The 17,804-nt window shown below is 50.9% G+C and overlaps 1 protein-coding gene across 1 annotated transcript in view; it reads left to right on the top strand.

Annotated features, from left to right (window-relative positions):
- Positions 1 to 17,804, top strand: part of cpne7 (copine VII) — a 202,783-nt gene that overhangs the window by 167,805 nt on the left and 17,174 nt on the right. The window contains exon 12 of the mRNA XM_085991647.1: positions 903 to 957. Within this exon, the coding sequence (XP_085847773.1) occupies positions 903 to 957 (55 nt within the window). The remainder of the gene's footprint in view (positions 1 to 902; positions 958 to 17,804) is intronic.

The following is a 17,804-nucleotide window of genomic DNA, read 5'->3' as shown; positions in this document are numbered from 1 at the left end:
CTGAACATGCGCTCAGTGATAGGAGGTGTGCAGTTTGGAGAGAGCAAAAATACAGGAGGAAAAAATCAATGAGACAAATGCCAGTTGAAAATCTTTTATTATTCAAGAGCCTGTAGACATGACTAGAAACCACAGTCGTTACAATTAAAAAAAAAAACCTATAATAAACATTTCAAGCAAGTGACAAACAAAGGAAAAAAGTCCTCCACTATTTTGTATGATGCACTTGTATAGTTGCCGGCTGCCATGTTTGAATCTAAAACCAATGGGGTTGATTTTAACCCTACGTCGGGCGGGTAGGCAGTTAAAACTGACCAGGTGACTTGCCTGGATCCCGATGTCTTCGATTTTAACCTGGTCTTCCAGTGGAGTCCATCTTTAAATATTTAAAATGGAGTCTGGTGGCATCATCGAAATCCGAGCTCCATTTTAACACTGACCTGAGCGGGGAAGCCACTGCGGCTTTCCCGCCAGGTGAACTCTAGTCAGAAGAGGATTGTAAACAGAAAAGGTCATTCAACAAAGGTTTTTGACTTCCCTTTGTGGAGCCAGGAAGAGCAGGCAGCTGGCCGAGGGCATGAATTTGCACACCTGCTTCCCACCAAGTCAGCCAGCGATATGTTAATGAGACCCGATAGTTCAAATTGCCTGTGGTCTCCTTCTGCTAAAGGTGGGTGGGAATCTAACTGAAACCAGCGTGTTCCCGCCAGAAACCCGCTAGCAGTTAAAATCCCCCCAATGTGGTGCTAAGCTGGAAGAGAAAATGAATGTAAAGACTTGCCTCACCTCTTCTGATATTAAAGCAACAACTTTTCAAATTGTCAAGATATTTGGTGAAATTGTATTTAATTTGATAGCACCATCTTTTTCCTCTGATCTATGTTTCAATTTAACTCTTTTAGTGACAAGAAGTTTTCTGCCTTAGGATTCGGAGCGAGAATTCCTCCTAATTATGTGGTGAGTAATTTTTGCTGCCTTTCAGAAACGTGTTTCACGGAGTTGTGTTGCTCAGTGTGCTCCCACTGTCCCAGTTTCTTTCCTTTTGCTCCACTTTTGTCTTTTGTGTCTGTGTTCCATCTATGTCTCTGTTTTGCTTTCACCCAAGTTTTGAACCAAGTCCTCGATGAGAGCTAACTTGTTCAGCGCTATCTTCCCTTCATGGTGCCTTCTGTCTGCTCCCTGCGCAGCTCCACTGCGGATTCACATGCATTCTCAAGATTCAAATCTGTCTTGTTCTAAGCTGTAACACAATCTGCTCCGTCTGCCTCTTTCTCCTTTTTGTCTTTCCAAATCTACTGTTGGCAATGATTCCATTGAGATACTTTGAAAACATTTGGCAGTCTCTACTTTGTGAAGTAGTATTTAAAATTTAATTCTGTTTGTTTATACATTTTGGATGAAACTCTCTCCCACTGTTACGAATGGAAGGAGATCAAACCTTTATATGTTGTGTGTCCCAGGTAGTTTCTTTATGTATGCCCTTTGCATTCTGATCATTGTTATTTATGTTCCAGAAAAATGCATTTAAACTAGTGCTTGTTCACTACTGCCTTCACCCTGTACATTTTTTTCTCCTGATTTCTATCTTGCCAGTGAAATAAATGTGTAGATGCAACTTTTCTTTTCCAAGCAGACTCTTTGTGGAACAGGTAAATCTATTATTGCATATATTTAAAAATTCAATTTTACACCATGGCAGATGAAAAACATGCTTTTGTACCATTTACATTTCCACCTCTTGTTTGTGAAAACATTGGCCTAGAAATTCAGTTGCGTTCGCCAGCCGTTAGCGCCATAAGAGGGGTAGATTTCGAGCGCTAGGCACTTAGCGCCCGGGCGCAGGCCGATCTGCGCCTACGCCCAACTTCAGTTGACATTTAGTGCCGGCGCAAAGTGTTTGCGCCCGCTCAGCTGCGCGCGCAGCTTATGACGTCATTTCGTCGTGCAACGCTGTTTGTGCGCCCCAAACCGGAAATTCAGTGGCGCCCGCCCAATGTGGGCGTGGCGCTGTTAAGAACTGTGAAGTGGAACGCAGCAGAGGCCCTGCGGGCCTCGGGGAGCGATAATTAAAGGGCACTTAGACTGAACTATAAAGGCCAGCCATTTTGCTGCAATGACTTTAGTGCTTTGGATTTCTGGACAGAGACCAAGGAACAGACCTTACTGATTTGGGACAACATAGGAGAGGTATTTTTGGCATCTGGCCAAAGCTTGGAAATTTGACTCATTGTGATTTCACTGTTTGCAAGTTTATTATGGGGGCTGCATGGGGTTCCAACCCTCAGTTCCAGCATTATGTGCGAAGGGCTCGCAGACGCTGTGTGAGAGGGCCAGCCATGCCTAGACGCAGAGGGGCCATCAGGCGTCGGCAACGTAGGCCTTACCCACTCAGGGAATACCGGCAGCAGGTGTCCTATCTCACCATGACTGCCGCGCATTGTGTTAAGAGGCTGCGCTTCAGAAGGGAGGTGGTTGCAGAGATCTGCCAGCTGCTTCACAGAGATCTGCGTCCACAGCTGATGTGCAGGACGTCTCTGTCGGTGGAAGTGAAGGTCACGGTGGCTCTGAACTTTTATGCAAGCGGCTCCTTCCAAGCCGCTGCTGGGGACATAGCGAACATCTCCCAGTTCGCCGTGCATCGCTGCATCCGGCAGGTCACCGATGCCCTTTTCGCAAGGAGACACCAATTCATCTCCTTCCCCATGACCCTAGAGAGGCAGGAGCAGCGTGCAGTCGGTTTTGCCAGGATCGCCGACTTCCCCATAGTGCAGGGCGCCATTGACTGCACGCATGTGGCTATGCGGGCACCTATCGACAATGCCGAGGATTACCGCAACCGGAATGGCTACCATTCCCTCAATGTACAGCTGGTGTGTGACCACAGGCAGCGCATCCTAGCTGTCAATGCCCGCTTTCCAGGCAGCAGCCACGATGCATTTATCCTGCGCCAGACTACTGTGGCTGACATGTTCGAGGCACAGCCTCCACCAAGGGAATGGCTTATTGGGGACAAGGGCTACCCTTTGTGTACATGGCTCATGACCCCGCTCCATGCGCCCAGGACCCCTGCTGAGGAGGCATACAACGAAAGCCATCAAGCCACAAGGAACATCATAGAGCAAACGATTGGCGTCCTCAAGCAACGGTTCCGCTGCCTGGATCGTTCCGGCGGATCTCTACAGTATTCGCCGGATAGAGTCTCCCAGTTCGTCGTCGTTTGCTGCATGCTGCACAACCTGGCTATCCGCAGGACTCAGGCACTGCCACCTCACGTTGGACCACCACCTCAGGAGGACGAGCAGGAGGACCATGAGGAGGAGGAGGAGGAGTACCAGCCCAGGAGGGAGCCACAAGGTCCAAGGGCCGTCCGCCGGCGGCTTATTGAACGACACATCTAGGCCCCCTGTCAGGGAATGGCTTGTGGCAATGAACGCACCTGAATGCAGCCGCTCCGCAAGCCCTCAGCCGGTTAACGCAACAACCACTTGAAACATGACACCTGGACAAGCTGAATAAATAAAAAGCTTTATTTAACAAACTCAGGGCCCTTCCCACATGAAACAGAAAAACAGACAAGACCCCCAAAAAACAGTCAAAAACATATCTCACTCCCAGAACCTGGGGAGGAATAACAAAACTTGTCCATCCAATTGGCCTTCATCCTCGGCCTAACCAAGACAAACCCCCCCATACAGAACACAAACACCCCCATATAAAAAAACAGTTGGCAACACACTCTACTTGGTGTGCCGAGAGGGCGAGTCCTTGTGCAGGCTTCTCCGGCCCCTGCCCGACCTGTTGCTCCGCCTCAACCTGGGCCCTGTGGGTGTTGCAAGGCTGGGGGAAGGCTCCTGGGGGGCACAATGCGTGACGGCAGATGCCCTTGGGGGTCGGCCTAGACGAGGTCCGGCCCTGGAGGGGCCGGCTGCTGACTGCTGCAGCTGTGGCTGGGCAGCATCAGTCTCTGCAGCAGCTCGTCGCAGCTTGGCTGGGGGAGTGGCAGTGGCGGCCGCAGCAATGGGGGCAAGCTGGCTGATGCCAGGCGCTTGCTGGTCGCCAGAGACACTGGCACTCGGCCGGGCTGGCACTGCAGCAAGCGCAGCAATCTGGTGAAGGCCAGACCGCTGTGCTGCAGCAGGGCGGCGGGTGCCCTGGCGATGCCTCCGAGACACAGCGAGTGTGGCAGAAGTGAGTGCCCGAACTGCCCTGGTCTGTGCCCGCATCAGACCAGCCAGTGTCTGCACGGCACCACTCAGGAACTCTCGACTCGCGTCCTGTGCTGCCGCGAGTTGGTCGACACCCCTGGCCTGTGAGTCCCCGAAATCGGCCACACTATGAGCCAGGGACTCAATGGCCTGAGGCAACTGTCCCACAACCCCCATGAACTCGGTGTGGCGCCGCTCCGAGTCCGCGGACATTTCATCAAGGAGGCGCACCTCCTGGGCGAGGACCGTCTCCGGACTGGAGGCCGGACTCTCCCTCTGGGGAGAAGGCCGCCGAGCTGCCCGACCCTTCCCGCGTGCCTGGACGCCACTGGGCCCAGCAACTGCCCTCCCCTGCAACACTTCCCCCCTCTGGGGAGAAGGCCGCCGTGCTGCCCGACCCTTCCCGCGTGCCTGGACGCCACTGGGCCCAGCAACTGCCCTCCCCTGCAACACTTCCCCCCTCTGGGGAGAAGGCCGCCGTGCTGCCCGACCCTTCCCGCGTGCCTGGACGCCACTGGGCCCAGGAGCTACACCCCCCTGCAACACTTCCCCCTGGCTCTCCTCCAGGCAAGACGTCTCCCCTCCATTGCCATCCCCTGGCGCGGATGAGGGTTCCCCCGATGTGCCGCCTTCCTCTTGGTCCTCGTCGTCCTCCTCTTCCGAGGGACTGGCACTCTCAGCTTCAGGGACCTCCTCCTCACCAGCTGAAAGCAGGAAGGCACAAGAGTAGCTTTAGAGTGAGGACAGGGCGTCAGCGAGGGAGGCATGAGTGGTGGCATTATGCGCATTGGTGGGACAGTGGCAAAGGATGTAGATCTGAAGCGCAAGGGGAACGAGAGAGGTGCAAACGGTCATGTCCTTACCATTGGGGCCCAGCACAGGGTCGGCATCTCCAATAGCTACGGGGCCAACCACCCGGGCACGCATGAGTCGAGCCACGCGCTCCTCCAGGTCACTGAGCTCCTGGAACTGGACACGGCCTCCCCCGGTGACAGTCCGGCTCTTCAGATTCTGCGCCAGCTTGGCCTGCAAGAGAAAGGACGGCCTCTAAGTACAGTGTGGTGCCCTGTTGTTGTGTGCACTGCCTCCCATGGTCGAATAGCTTGGCCAGTGTGGTGCCCTGTTGCTGTGTGCACTGCCTCCCATGGTCGAATAGCTTGGCCAGTGTGGTGCCCTGTTGTTGTGTGCACTGCCTCCCATGGTCGAATAGCTTGGCCAGTGTGTAAAGTGCAGAAAGTGCTATTGATGGTCATGCCAGTGCCATAGCTGCGGGAGGAGGGCTGGCCATTAGGCCTTTGCGGTCCCTTTGCCCATAATGTGAGGTGCACATGCAAGGATGAGGAGGACACTGGAAAGGGTACTCACCCTGACCAACCGAGTGAGGTCGTTGTACTTCTTGTGGCATTGGTCACCAGTCCTGGGGACATCGCTGTTGGCTGAGACCCTCTGGGCGATTTCCCTCCAGGCTCTCCTGTACTGCCTCCTGGGAGCCTTCTTGCCGCTGTCCGGGCACAAGATCTCTCTTTTCTTTTCCAAACCCCTAAGCAGCACCCTCAAAGCATGCTCTGAGAAGCGCTGCGCTCGTTCACGGGCCTTCTGCATGGCTTCAGGCGCTATTTGGGTCCACCAGCAGTGTTCAGGCCTAGCTGCAGGGCTCCACTATCCAGGGCGTGGCAGCAGACAAAGTCGACCCTTCCCCCTTTAAGAGCTGGCTGGCGTCAGGGTGTCTGCTGTCAATCAAAACATGACCGCACCTGCGCTGCGCCCGGCCTCGGCGTTATCAGTCTGCACCGCCGGCTTAGCGCCTAAAGATAGGAGTGCAACGCCAGTTTCAGCGCTCGCCCAAACTCCTTGGCCAAAGCTACTGAATATCGGCGAAGTGGCCTCCACTTTCCGGCGGGCGCTGAATTTAGCGCCCGCCCGACTTTACCGCCCCAAAAGTGGCTATACTGAATTTCTAGGCCATTCTCTTTAATTTGAGCCTTTCTGTCTGTTTACATACCAATCCCCTATGTCAGTGTCCAGAATCCAGTGTCCATATTTAATTGCCATAACTTAACTCCCTGAGTGTGTTTCTGTGATCTGATGACCTATAGACAGACTGGCAGTGTGAATGGAAAAGGAAAGATCTGCTACTACTGGTGCGCCTGAATTTCCTAACAAAACGTTGCCCTTCCTGCATCCCCGTGTACTTGATTTGCATTTATTAAAATGAGGGCCAGTGGAGCCCTGAATTTCCTGCAGTTCACAATTCATTAGGGGGAAGCGAGAATGGGAAATATTGCAGCTTGGATCAGCTGAGACAGCTTGAGCTTGAAGACTGCTGAAAGTTTGAGTAGTAATTACAGCAGAATTACTGTTGTTTCAGGTGACTTTTCTTTTGTGCTTTTTGCCTGGATACTGGATTTGTTTCTGGCTACTTGTGGGACTGTGAGGCCCCTGCCCCCACACCCTACACAATGGGAGCTTCTGAAGCGCAGGTTTGAGAGTCCCAGTGGGCATACCTTTGTATGTCATTATCATGGAAGAGGAGGAGCAGGAGAGGATGGACAAAAGGAGAGTGAGGCAGCATTTGAGAAGATAGTGCCCTACAAGGTATTCACCCCCATCCACCCCCGCCACCTCAAAAAAAATACGTGCAACACACGTCCTATGAAGACTTAGTGGGGAACTGTATAGTAAGAGTGTGCTTCATCAAAGAGGCAATAGAGGATCTGTACCAGCCACTGCATGGGACCTGCCACCATCTCATTGCTGTGTCTATGATGGTCATGGCCACGCAATTTTATCACACTGTGTTATTTCAGGCAGCTACACGCGATCTGTATCATACGATCCAGGGTGAAGTTTGGGTATGTATTCATCAGATGATTGGCACACCTTTCTGCAAAGCTGGGAATTCATCCAATTTGGCATAACAGCAAGGCAGCAGCGAGATAGGGCCATCCAGCCGTCTTTGCCAAGCTGCAGGGTGACCTAGATGGCACCACTGTTGCTTTGTGAGCCCCCACAGAACACTCCCTTAACTGCCTGAAGAGAAATAGCCACCATTCACTCAATATCCCCATTGTGGGTCTGCAGTTCTGCCGTGAAAGAGTTGGCACTTAGTTCCACTACCAGCTCCCTCCACATGGCATGTAAAATAGGTTTCCTCCCATGGGCACCCAGCCATCTGTTGCATCTCAGGAGGATTTGTAGGCCATTTTCTGTAAAATTTTGAGCCCTTCTTTGCCTCCTTTCAATGCCCTGATCACTTCTTTGGGTGCCTTTGGTTGACCTCCCACTTGACGACATGTTCTAAAAGTGGCACAAATTCATGCAGGACGCCAAATACCCCTGACAGCGAACTCTGTCTGGCAAAAAGTTCCCTACTTACATGCTATTCCCTCACCCTGCTGGTGCAATGATCAACCATTCCTGGCTTTATAAAGGCTGCACTGCTAATTTCCAAGAGGCCTCCGCTTAATACTTCCATCTTACATGGGATTTGTGCTAATGAACTGCAGAAGGACATGCAAATGAGTTGACCATACAAATTAGAGCAGAGACAGCGCTGCACACCATTGGCGGAAGCAAATCCCGGCTGTAGGACACAGTACCAGAGCAAAAGCCAATCCTCAGGTTCCCTCTGCACAGTGATGCCAAACCCCAGTATTCCCACTCTAGTACTGCCAGACTCTAGTACCTCTCCAGTGCTGTCAACCTTCAAGACCACCACCCCAGTTCTGCCAAACCCCAAGACCAAAGTCTCCCCAGTGCTGCTACACCACGCTCCACCTCCCAGTACTGTTACATTCCAAGAACGTACCTCCAAATGGTATATCTTTTATACCGTGGTGGGCAATGATTTGGGCTGGAGGGCCACTTAACAAGTTTTGGCGAACTGTTTAGGGCCACACACCAATGTTCCCAAGGTGTGCAGCTGCGCGGTCACGCAGCAAACGCGAGGTCCCACGCAGGCTGCACGGCCGCACAGCAAATTTAAAGGGATCAGGCACGAAAAAAAAATTGAGGAAACATTGCATAAACATAAACACGAATTCAGATACTATCTTAAATACACAAAATATAGTGTAAAATAGTAAAATATTCTGTTATTAAATAAATGAAATAATTAATCGATCGATTATATATTGTACTGCAAGTCGGCGTAGCTCGAGTCTGCGGGGTCTCTGACACAAGAGTGTGCTGAGTACGGGAGCCTGAGGCTTCGCAAAGCCTGAACTACAATCGCGTGCCATCACCTGGAGTCCTTGTGTTGTGAGATCCACTCCCATGTCGAAGACAGCGAGGAGAAACCCCCTGTAATCATAGTCTGGGTACTGGGAGAGGAAAGACGCAGTGCCAGTCTCTTTATTCAGTAAAACTAAAGAGTCGTCGGAGCTGGGAGAGTGGGGTGAGTTCGGGGCTGGGAGTGTGGGGTGAGTTCGGGGCTGGGAGTGTGGGGTGAGTTCAGGGCTGGGAGTGTGGGGTGAGTTCAGGGCTGGGAGTGTGGGGTGAGTTCAGGGCTGGGAGTGTGGGGTGAGTTCAGGGCTGGGAGTGTGGGGTGAGTTCAGGGCTGGGAGTGTGGGGTGAGTTCAGGGCTGGGAGTGTGGGGTGAGTTCAGGGCTCGGAGAGTGGGGTGAGTTCAGGGCTGGGAGTGTGGGGTGAGTTCAGGGCTCGGAGTTGTAATGTATGTACCTTTAAGGGGGAGAACTACTTTTTACAGCTCATGTATACTGTAGTACCGGCAGTGACCACACCTGTATATAACGTTGAGTAGTAATCTGTACAGTTCAGTTGCAGTCTGAGCCACGTTGAATAAACACCGTTTGTACCATTCTCCGCAGTCTGTGTCTGATTATACACGGACATAACAGTGGCGACGAGGCAGATTCGAACCTACCTGCAACTCTGCATCACCTCCCAGGGATTCGCTCCTGGAGAACAGTGGAAGAAGGTCGAATCCAGAAGCACGGGCGTCGACCACGGGCAACCGCCCAGTCATCCAGCGGAGATTTGAGCATCGCAGGGGAGGCTGTCGAGAGCCAGGCTTGGCTTTCCAGTCACGGTGGTCCAGCGAAACGGGCTGGCAACAGGTACTGCGCAGACCCTTCCCGGACAGCGGCAGGCTAGAGCCTGACCGAGCGGCACAGAAAAAGGCCGAGCAGCATCGACGGGGGAGAGAGAGAGGGCAGAGCGCACAGGGCGCAGCCGGTGTTCAGGACCGAGCGGCGTCAACGGGAGAGAGAGACGCGCAGGAAAACGCGAGGCGCTGCCATTGCCACGAGGACCGCAGAGAGCGGCGTTGGCAGCAGCGCAGGAGCAGTGCGCGAAACCCACAGGGCGTCGCCATTTGCCACGAGGACCGCCGAGAGCGGCGTTGGCAGCAGCGCGGGAGACACCATTTTAAGCTGCAGCGGGGAAGAAAGGAAAGCGCGGGAGACACCATTTTAAGCCAGTCTAACGACACCCGAAAATGCCGAAGAGTGGCAGTATCACAGCGTTCGACAATGAAGTCGAAGATTGGACGACATATGTCGAACGCATAGAAGTATACTGCAAGGCGAATGAAGTGCCAGATGACAAGAAAGCGCTGGTATTGTTGAATTCAATGGGTGCAAAAACGTATGGCTTACTACGAAACCTAGTAACCCCAGAGAAGCCAGTAGAAAAGGATTTTGAAAACATAGTGTCAATCCTACAGGAACACTTAAACCCCACACTGCTGCTGATAGCAGAAAGATTTAAGTTTCACAAAAGGAACCAGCATAAAGATGAAAGTAATGCTGAGTATTTAACGGAACTGCACAAGCTATCGAAACACTGCCAGTTTGGAACGGGACTAGCAGATACTTTAAGGGACAAGTTTGTGTGTGGGCTTCAAAGTGAAGGAACCCAGAAACGGCTTTTATCTGAAAAGGATCTTATGCTGGAAAAGGCTTTCAGCATTGCGGTATCATATGAAGTAGCAGCACGGGGCGCTGCAGAGATACAACAGAGACCGCAAGAATATGGCACAAACGAAATGTCATATGGAACAGAGAAGTGCTATCGCTGCGGCAGAACAACACACGACCAGAATGATTGCTGGTTCAAAGACAAAGTGTGCAGACAGTGTGGAAAAGTAGGACACATAGCACGAGTCTGCAGGTCGGGAAAGAAAACCAGCAATAAGAAACCGACCAAAGGAAAGTACAAGAAGATAACGGAGAATAGTTCAGACGAACAAAAGAGTGATAACGACTCCGAAAGCAGGGAACTGAGTTGTCTGAAACTACATAATGTGATCACAACAGAGGATCACCGAACCATTTGGGTCACTCTCAAGATAGCAGGAGTCCAGGTAAAGATGGAATTGGACACAGGATCAGCCCTAACAGTCATAAACCGACGGGACTACGAGCGGCTATTCTCACGCATACCCTTGAGAGACACAAAAATTATTTTGAAGACGTACACGGGGCAAAAAGTCTACCCCAAAGGAAAAATAAGGGTGACCGTTATATATAACAGTAAGGAAACACCAAAACTAGACCTGTATGTATTGCAAGATGGAGGACCACCATTACTGGGACGTGAATGGATCCGGAAAATACAATTGGATTGGCATTCCATACAGGCACTGACTGTGGCTGACAAAAAGGATGACGACGTCACACCTGGGCGACTGTCAAAGATCCTAACTGACGCGAAAGAAGTGTTCCAGCAAGGACTCAGAACACTAAAAGGCATGACAGCGATGATTAAAATTGAAGAAAACGCGAGTCCAAAATTTTTTAAGGCCAGACCGGTACCTTATGCGATCCGCCCAGCCGTCGAAGCAGAGCTGGAGAGTCTGGAACGTTCAGGTGTACTGTCCAAGGTAGACTGGAGCGAGTGGGCTACACCCATCGTCCCTGTGATGAAAAAGTCGTTGAGCAGCACGCCTGGGGAACCAAGGAAGGTTCGCATCTGTGGGGACTTTAAGGTAACAGTGAACCCGGTCCTTCACACCGTACAATATCCACTTCCGCGGATTGAAGATATTTTCGCCTCACTATCTGGAGGGAAACGCTTCACTAAGATTGATCTGGCCCAGGCGTATCTGCAAATGGAGGTAGAAGAAGCATCAAAAAAATACCTCACAATCAACACCCATAAAGGTCTCTACCAATACAACCGGCTGGTATTCGGGGTAGCATCAGCTCCAGCTATTTGGCAGAGGGCAATGGAACAAGTCCTGCAAGGGATCCCAGGGACCCAATGTTATTTGGACAACATCCTGTCACGGGCGAAAATGACAGTGATCACCTTGCCAACCTGGAGCAGGTGCTCACTAGATTGCAGGAATATGGGCTCCGAGCTAACCGCCCCAAATGCGAGTTTTTTAGAAAACAGATCTCGTATTGTGGCCACGTTATCGATAAAGAGGGGTTACATAAGTCCCCAGAGAAGATTGAGGCTGTAGTCAAGGCTCCAGCACCGGAAAATGTGTCACAACTGCGGTCGTTCCTCGGACTGGTAAACTACTACCATAAGTTCTTGCCAAATTTGTCTACAATACTACACCCACTGAACACCCTACTGCAAACTGGGGTGCCATGGAAGTGGAGTGACGAATGTAGACGAGCTTTCCAGAAGAGCAAAACACTAATCACATCGAAAGAGGTATTGGCCCATTACAACCCAGCATTACCAATTCGATTTTCATGTGATGCGTCACCCTATGGCATTGGAGCGGTGCTGTCACACAAATTCTCGGACGGCTCAGAGAGGCCAATAGCCTTTGCGTCACGATCACTAACCTCAGCCGAGCGTAACTACGCCCAGGTTGACAGGGAGGCCCTCAGCCTAGTGTGGGGAGTGAAAAAGTTCAATCACTATCTGCACGGGCAGAAATTCACCTTGCTGACTGATCACCAGCCTCTTGTCTGCATTTTTAATCCAAAGAAAGGCGTTCCGGTGATGACTGCGCAACAACTACAAAGATGGTCACTTTTTCTAGGGGCGCACCACTATGAGATTGAATATAAGGGCACGAAACAGCATGGAAATGCTGATGGGCTATCACGCCTGCCACTGCCTACTGCGGAGGAAGCACCAGCAGTGGATCCTGTCGAAATATTCCATTCGACTATAGTTGAATACCTACCGGTAACTAATGCTTGTATCGAAAAGGAAACCCGAAATGACCAGACACTGTCTCGGGTATATGATTTGACGGTGAAGGGGCCAGCACATGGCGACTCACTGTTGCCAGCATACTCGACAAGGAGAGAACAGCTGTCAGTGTGCCAGGGGACCTTGATGTGTGGATCCCGAGTGGTAATTCCACCCAAGTTAAGGGATAGAGTGCTCAATGAGCTTCATGAGGGTCATCTGGGAGGGGTAAAAATGAAAAGCCTAGCCAGGGCTTATGTGTGGTGGCCGGGAATCGATAAACAAATTGAGGACCTGACCAAGAGCTGCTCAGGATGCCAGAAAGTCCAAAATGCACCACCACAGGCCCCTCTACACTCATGGGAGTGGCCCTCATCTCCATGGCAACGGGTGCATATTGATTTTGCTGGTCCATTCATGGACTCAATGTTTTTAATAGCCGTGGATGCGCACTTGAAATGGCCTGAGGTCATCAAAATGTCCTCCACCACCACGGAGAAAACTATTGCAGTCCTATGGACCATTTTTATCAGGAATAGCTTGCCAGAACAGATTTGCGCCGACAACGGACCACAGTTTGTGTCCGAAGAGTTCCGGAGGTTCTTGAAAAAGAATGGGGTAAGGCATTACACATCTGCCCCGTATCATCCAGCCACAAATGGATTGGCTGAGAGGTTCGTACAAACCTTTAAGAAGGCAATAAAGGCTATGTACAATGACAACATTCCGCTGCAGCACAAAGTGGACAGTTTCCTGTTCGCCTACCGGAATGCGACACATGCAGTCACCAACCAGGCCCCAGCCATGATGTTCTTTAACCGAAGGTTAAGATCTCGCCTGGATTTGCTCAGACCAAACGTACGAAGAGATGTTGAGAGTAAGCAATTCCAGCACATCCATGAGAAGCCAACAAGGAGCTTCAATGTAGGGCAACCAATCTTGGCCCGCGACTACCGAACAGAAAAATGGCAGCCAGGAATGATATGCACACGGCAGGGCCCACTAATGTACACAGTGGACGTTGGGGAGAGCATCGTGAGACGCCATGCTGACCAGATCCTAGAGTCACAGGAACAAGTCAACCCCATGCCTCGCCCATATGTACCTGGTGATGAACCTGACGTACAGGTAGCATCTACCCCAGAAACAGTAGCATCGGAAGCTGATGAACCAACTGACGACAGGGGGCCAGAATCGCCTCCGCACCAAGAGCAAGACACTCGGGAAAGGCGCTATCCAGAAAGGATCAGGAAGCCTCGTCAAAGACTGAATTTATAAATAGACTATTTTCAGCTAATGTTGTATGTTAAAAGTGTTAATTGTAATTAGTTTGATATTTAATTGTTAAATGAGTGTTGTGGTACTGTTAATCTAAAAGGGGAGGAATTGTTATGTATATACCTTTTAAGGGGGGAACTATTTTCTACAGCTCATGTACACTGTAGTACCGGCAGTGACCACACCTGTATATAACTTTGAGTAGTAATCTGTACAGTTCAGTTGCAGTCTGAGCCACGTTGAGTAAACACCGTTTGTACCGCTCTCCGCAGTCTGTGTCTGATTATACACGGACATAACAGGAGTGTGGGGTGAGTTGAGGGCTGGGAGTGTGGAGTGAGTTGAGGGCTGGGAGTGTGGGGTGAGTTGAGGGCTGGGAGAGTGGGGTGAGTTCAGGGCTGGGAGTGTGGGGTGAGTTGAGGGCTGGGAGTGTGGGGTGAGTTGAGGGCTGGGGGTGTGGGGTGAGTTGAGGGCTGGGGGTGTGGGGTGAGTTGAGGGCTGGGAGTGTGGGGTGAGTTCAGGGCTGGAAGTGTGGGGTGAGTTCAGGGCTGGGAGTGTGGGGTGAGTTCAGGGCTGGGAGTGTGGGGTGAGTTCAGGGCTGGGGGTGTGTGGTGAGTTCAGGGCTGGGAGTGTGGGGTGAGTTCAGGGCTGGGAGAGTGGGGTGAGTTCAGGGCTGGGAGTGTGGGGTGAGTTCAGGGCTGGGAGTGTGGGGTGAGTTCAGGGCTGGGAGTGTGGGGTGAGTTCAGGACTGGGAGAGTGGGGTGAGTTCAGGGCTGGGAGTGTGGGGTGAGTTCAGGGCTGGGAGAGTGGGGTGAGTTCAGGGCTGGGAGTGTGGGGTGAGTTCAGGGCTGGGAGAGTGGGGTGAGTTCAGGGCTGGGAGTGTGGGGTGAGTTCAGGGCTGGGAGAGTGGGGTGAGTTCAGGGCTGGGAGTGTGGGGTGAGTTCAGGGCTGGGAGAGTGGGGTGAGTTCAGGGCTGGGAGTGTGGGGTGAGTTCAGGGCTGGGAGAGTGGGGTGAGTTCAGGGCTGGGAGTGTGGGGTGAGTTCAGGGCTGGGAGTGTGGGGTGAGTTCAGGGCTGGGAGTGTGGGGTGAGTTCAGGGATTGGAGTGGGTTCAGTTCTGGGAGAGGGATATAGATAGACTAAGTGAGTGGGCAGTAAGGTGGCAGATAGAGTATAATGTAGGGAAATGTGAGATTATTCACTTTGGTAGGAAGAATAGAAAAACAGAATATTTTTTAAATGGTGAGAAACTTTCAAATATTCAGAGAGATTTGGGTGACCTTGTTGGTAAAACTAAGAGTTGTCAAGATGAGCAGCCATGACTCGACGGAGGAGGAGCATGCAGTGCACACGCGCAGCAGCGCTTCCACTAGCCAGCGATGAGCGGCGGGTTTTAGAAAAGTGGTTGACGGAGCCTGGGTGAGAGAGAGCCACAGACAGACATTAGGCCGGCTCCGAGATATGAAAGCGATGCAGATTTGCATCAGGCATCTAGCAGCAGTCCCGGCAGCCTCATTATTTTTTTAATGCCCCGGTTCAGGGTCGCTGCCTACTCCCAGGCTGCAGTAACCCTGAGTGAGCTCTCCTCAGAGCCCCTCCTCGCAAGACTCAGACATAGAAACATAGAAACATAGAAGATAGGAGCAGGAGTAGGCCATTCGGCCCCTTGAGCCTGCTCCGCCATTCAATGCGATCATGGCTGATCATCCAAATTCAGTACCCGGTCCCTGCTTTCTCCCCATACCCCTTGATCCCTTTAGCCTTAAGAAATATATCCAACTCCTTCTTGAATATATTTAATGAACTGGCCTCCATCGCCCTCTGTGGCAGAGAATTCCACAGGTTCACCACTCTCTGGGTGAAGAAATTCCTCCTCCTCTCTGTCCTAAATGGCTTACCCCTTATCCTTAGACTATGACCCCTGGTTCTGGACTCCCCGGCCATCAGAAACATCCTTCCTGCATCTAGTCTGTCCAGGCCTGACAGAATTTTATAGGTTTCGATGAGATCCCCTCTCAATCTTCTAAACTCCAGTGAGTATAAGCCCAATCGGGCCAATCTCTCCTCATTCATCATTCCTGCCATCCCAGGTATCAGTCTGGTGAATCTTCGCTGCACTCCCTCCATGGCAAGAACACCCTTCCTCAGATAAGGCGACCAAAACTGCACACAATACTCAAGATGTGGTCTCATCAAGGCCCTGTACAACTGCAGCAAGACATCCTTGTTCCTGTACTCGAACCCTCTTGCTACAAAGGCCAACATACCATTTGCCTTCTTAACCGCCTGCTGCACCTGCATGCTTACCTTCAGCGACTGGTGCACAAGAACACCCAGGTCTCGTTGCACTTCCCCTTCTCCCAATCTATTGCCATTCAAATAATAATCTGCCAATGTGCAGCTCGAGCTCCAGAATGAACTGGGCCCATGGGCCGTATTTTGACCACCCCTGTTTTATACCATCTTGCTGGATTTCCTCAGCTTTAAAATTGTAGAAACATAGAAAAATAGGAGCAGGAGTAGGCCATTCGGCCCTTCGAGCCTGCTCCACCATTCAATATGATCATGGCTGATCCTCTATCTCAATACCATATTCCCGCTCTCTCCCCATACCCCTTGATGCCTTTTGTGGCTAGATATCTATCTCCTTCTTAAATATATTCAGTGACTTGGCCTCCACAGCCTTCTGTGGTAGAGAATTCCACAGGTTCACCACCCTCTGAGTGAAGAAATTTCTCCTCATCTCAGTCCTAAGTGTCCTACCCCGTATCCTTAGACTGTGACCCCTCGTTCTAGACCCCCCAGCCAGGGGAAACATCCTCCCTGCATCCGGTCTGTCTAGCCCCGTCAGAATTTTATACGTTTCAATGAGACCCCCTCTCATTCTTCTAAACTCTAGTGAATACAGGCCTAGTGGACCCAATCTCTCCTCATACGAAAGTCCTACCATCCCAGGAATCAGTCTGGTGAACCTTCGCTGCACTCCCTCTATGGCAAAATATCCTTTCTTAGGTAAGGAGACCAAAACTGCACACAGCACTCCAGGTGTGTTCTCACCAAGGCCTGTATAACTTTAGTAAGACATCCTTGCTCCTGTACTCAAATCCTCTTGCAATGAAGGCCAACATACCATTTGCCTTCCTAACTGCTTGCTGCACCTGCATGTTTGCTTTCAGTGACTGGTGTACAAGGACACCCAGGTCCCTTTGTACATCAACATTTCCCAATCTATCAGCATTTAAATAATACTCTGCCTTTCTGTTTTTCCTACTGAAGTGGATAACTTCACATTTATCCACGTTATACTGCATCTGCCATCTATTTGCACACTAACTCAACTTGTCTAAATCGCCTTGAAGCCTCTTTACATTCTCCTCACAACTCACAATCCCACCTAGTTTTGTGTCGTCAGCAAACTTGGAAATATGAAATTTGGTTCCCTCATCCTAATCATTGATATAAATTGTAAATAGCTGGGGCCCAAGCACAAATCCCTGCGGTACCCCACTAGTCACCGCCTGCCACCCCGAAAAAGACACATTTATTCCTACTCTCTGTTTCCTGTCTGTTAACCAATTTTCAATCCATGCCAGTATATTACCCCCAATCCCATGTGCTTTAATTTTGCACACTAATCTCTTATGTGGGACTTTATCAAAAAGATGAAGTGATCTTAAAAAGGAATTTCAGTGGGTTGGGTGAGTCTGTGCTGGAATTTGAAAACAAGGATGATGATCAATTCACTGGGACAGTGAGCACCAGTGGAACCATGTGAAGACGTGGGTGGAAGGGGAATAGATGTGAGAGGAGAGAACTCGAGCTGTGGAGTTCTGGATTAGTTGATGTTTATTACAACATGTGGGTGAGGGCGAGGAGACAAGGAAGGCATGCAAGGATGGCATTTGAGAAATACCTCTTTAAGGGGGTGAAAAGTAGTTAAGGGTTAAAGCAGCAGATGAGGTGAGATAGCGCTTAACAGTCAATATTATAGAAGTCAGTGAAGGAAGCCTTGACATTTGATTGGATGTCAGTTTGAAAGCTCAGCTCCAACAGAGTGCTGAGTTTGAAGACCAGTTTAGTTGAACTTGCAGCCAGGGAGGTTGATGGAGCTGGAGTTAGATGCACTTGTGACAACCAAACAGGATGGCTTCAGTTTTGCTGACAATGAGTTGCACAAACGTTGAGCCATCTCTAACTCGAT

Source organism: Somniosus microcephalus, chromosome 6 (assembly GCF_052327205.1).
Source record: "Somniosus microcephalus isolate GS21.2 chromosome 6, FLI_Smic_1.0, whole genome shotgun sequence".
In the NCBI taxonomy this organism is placed as follows: Eukaryota; Metazoa; Chordata; class Chondrichthyes; order Squaliformes; family Somniosidae; genus Somniosus; species Somniosus microcephalus.
Note: the sequence above shows the minus strand (reverse complement) of the source record. Positions and strands in the feature narration are given on the sequence as shown.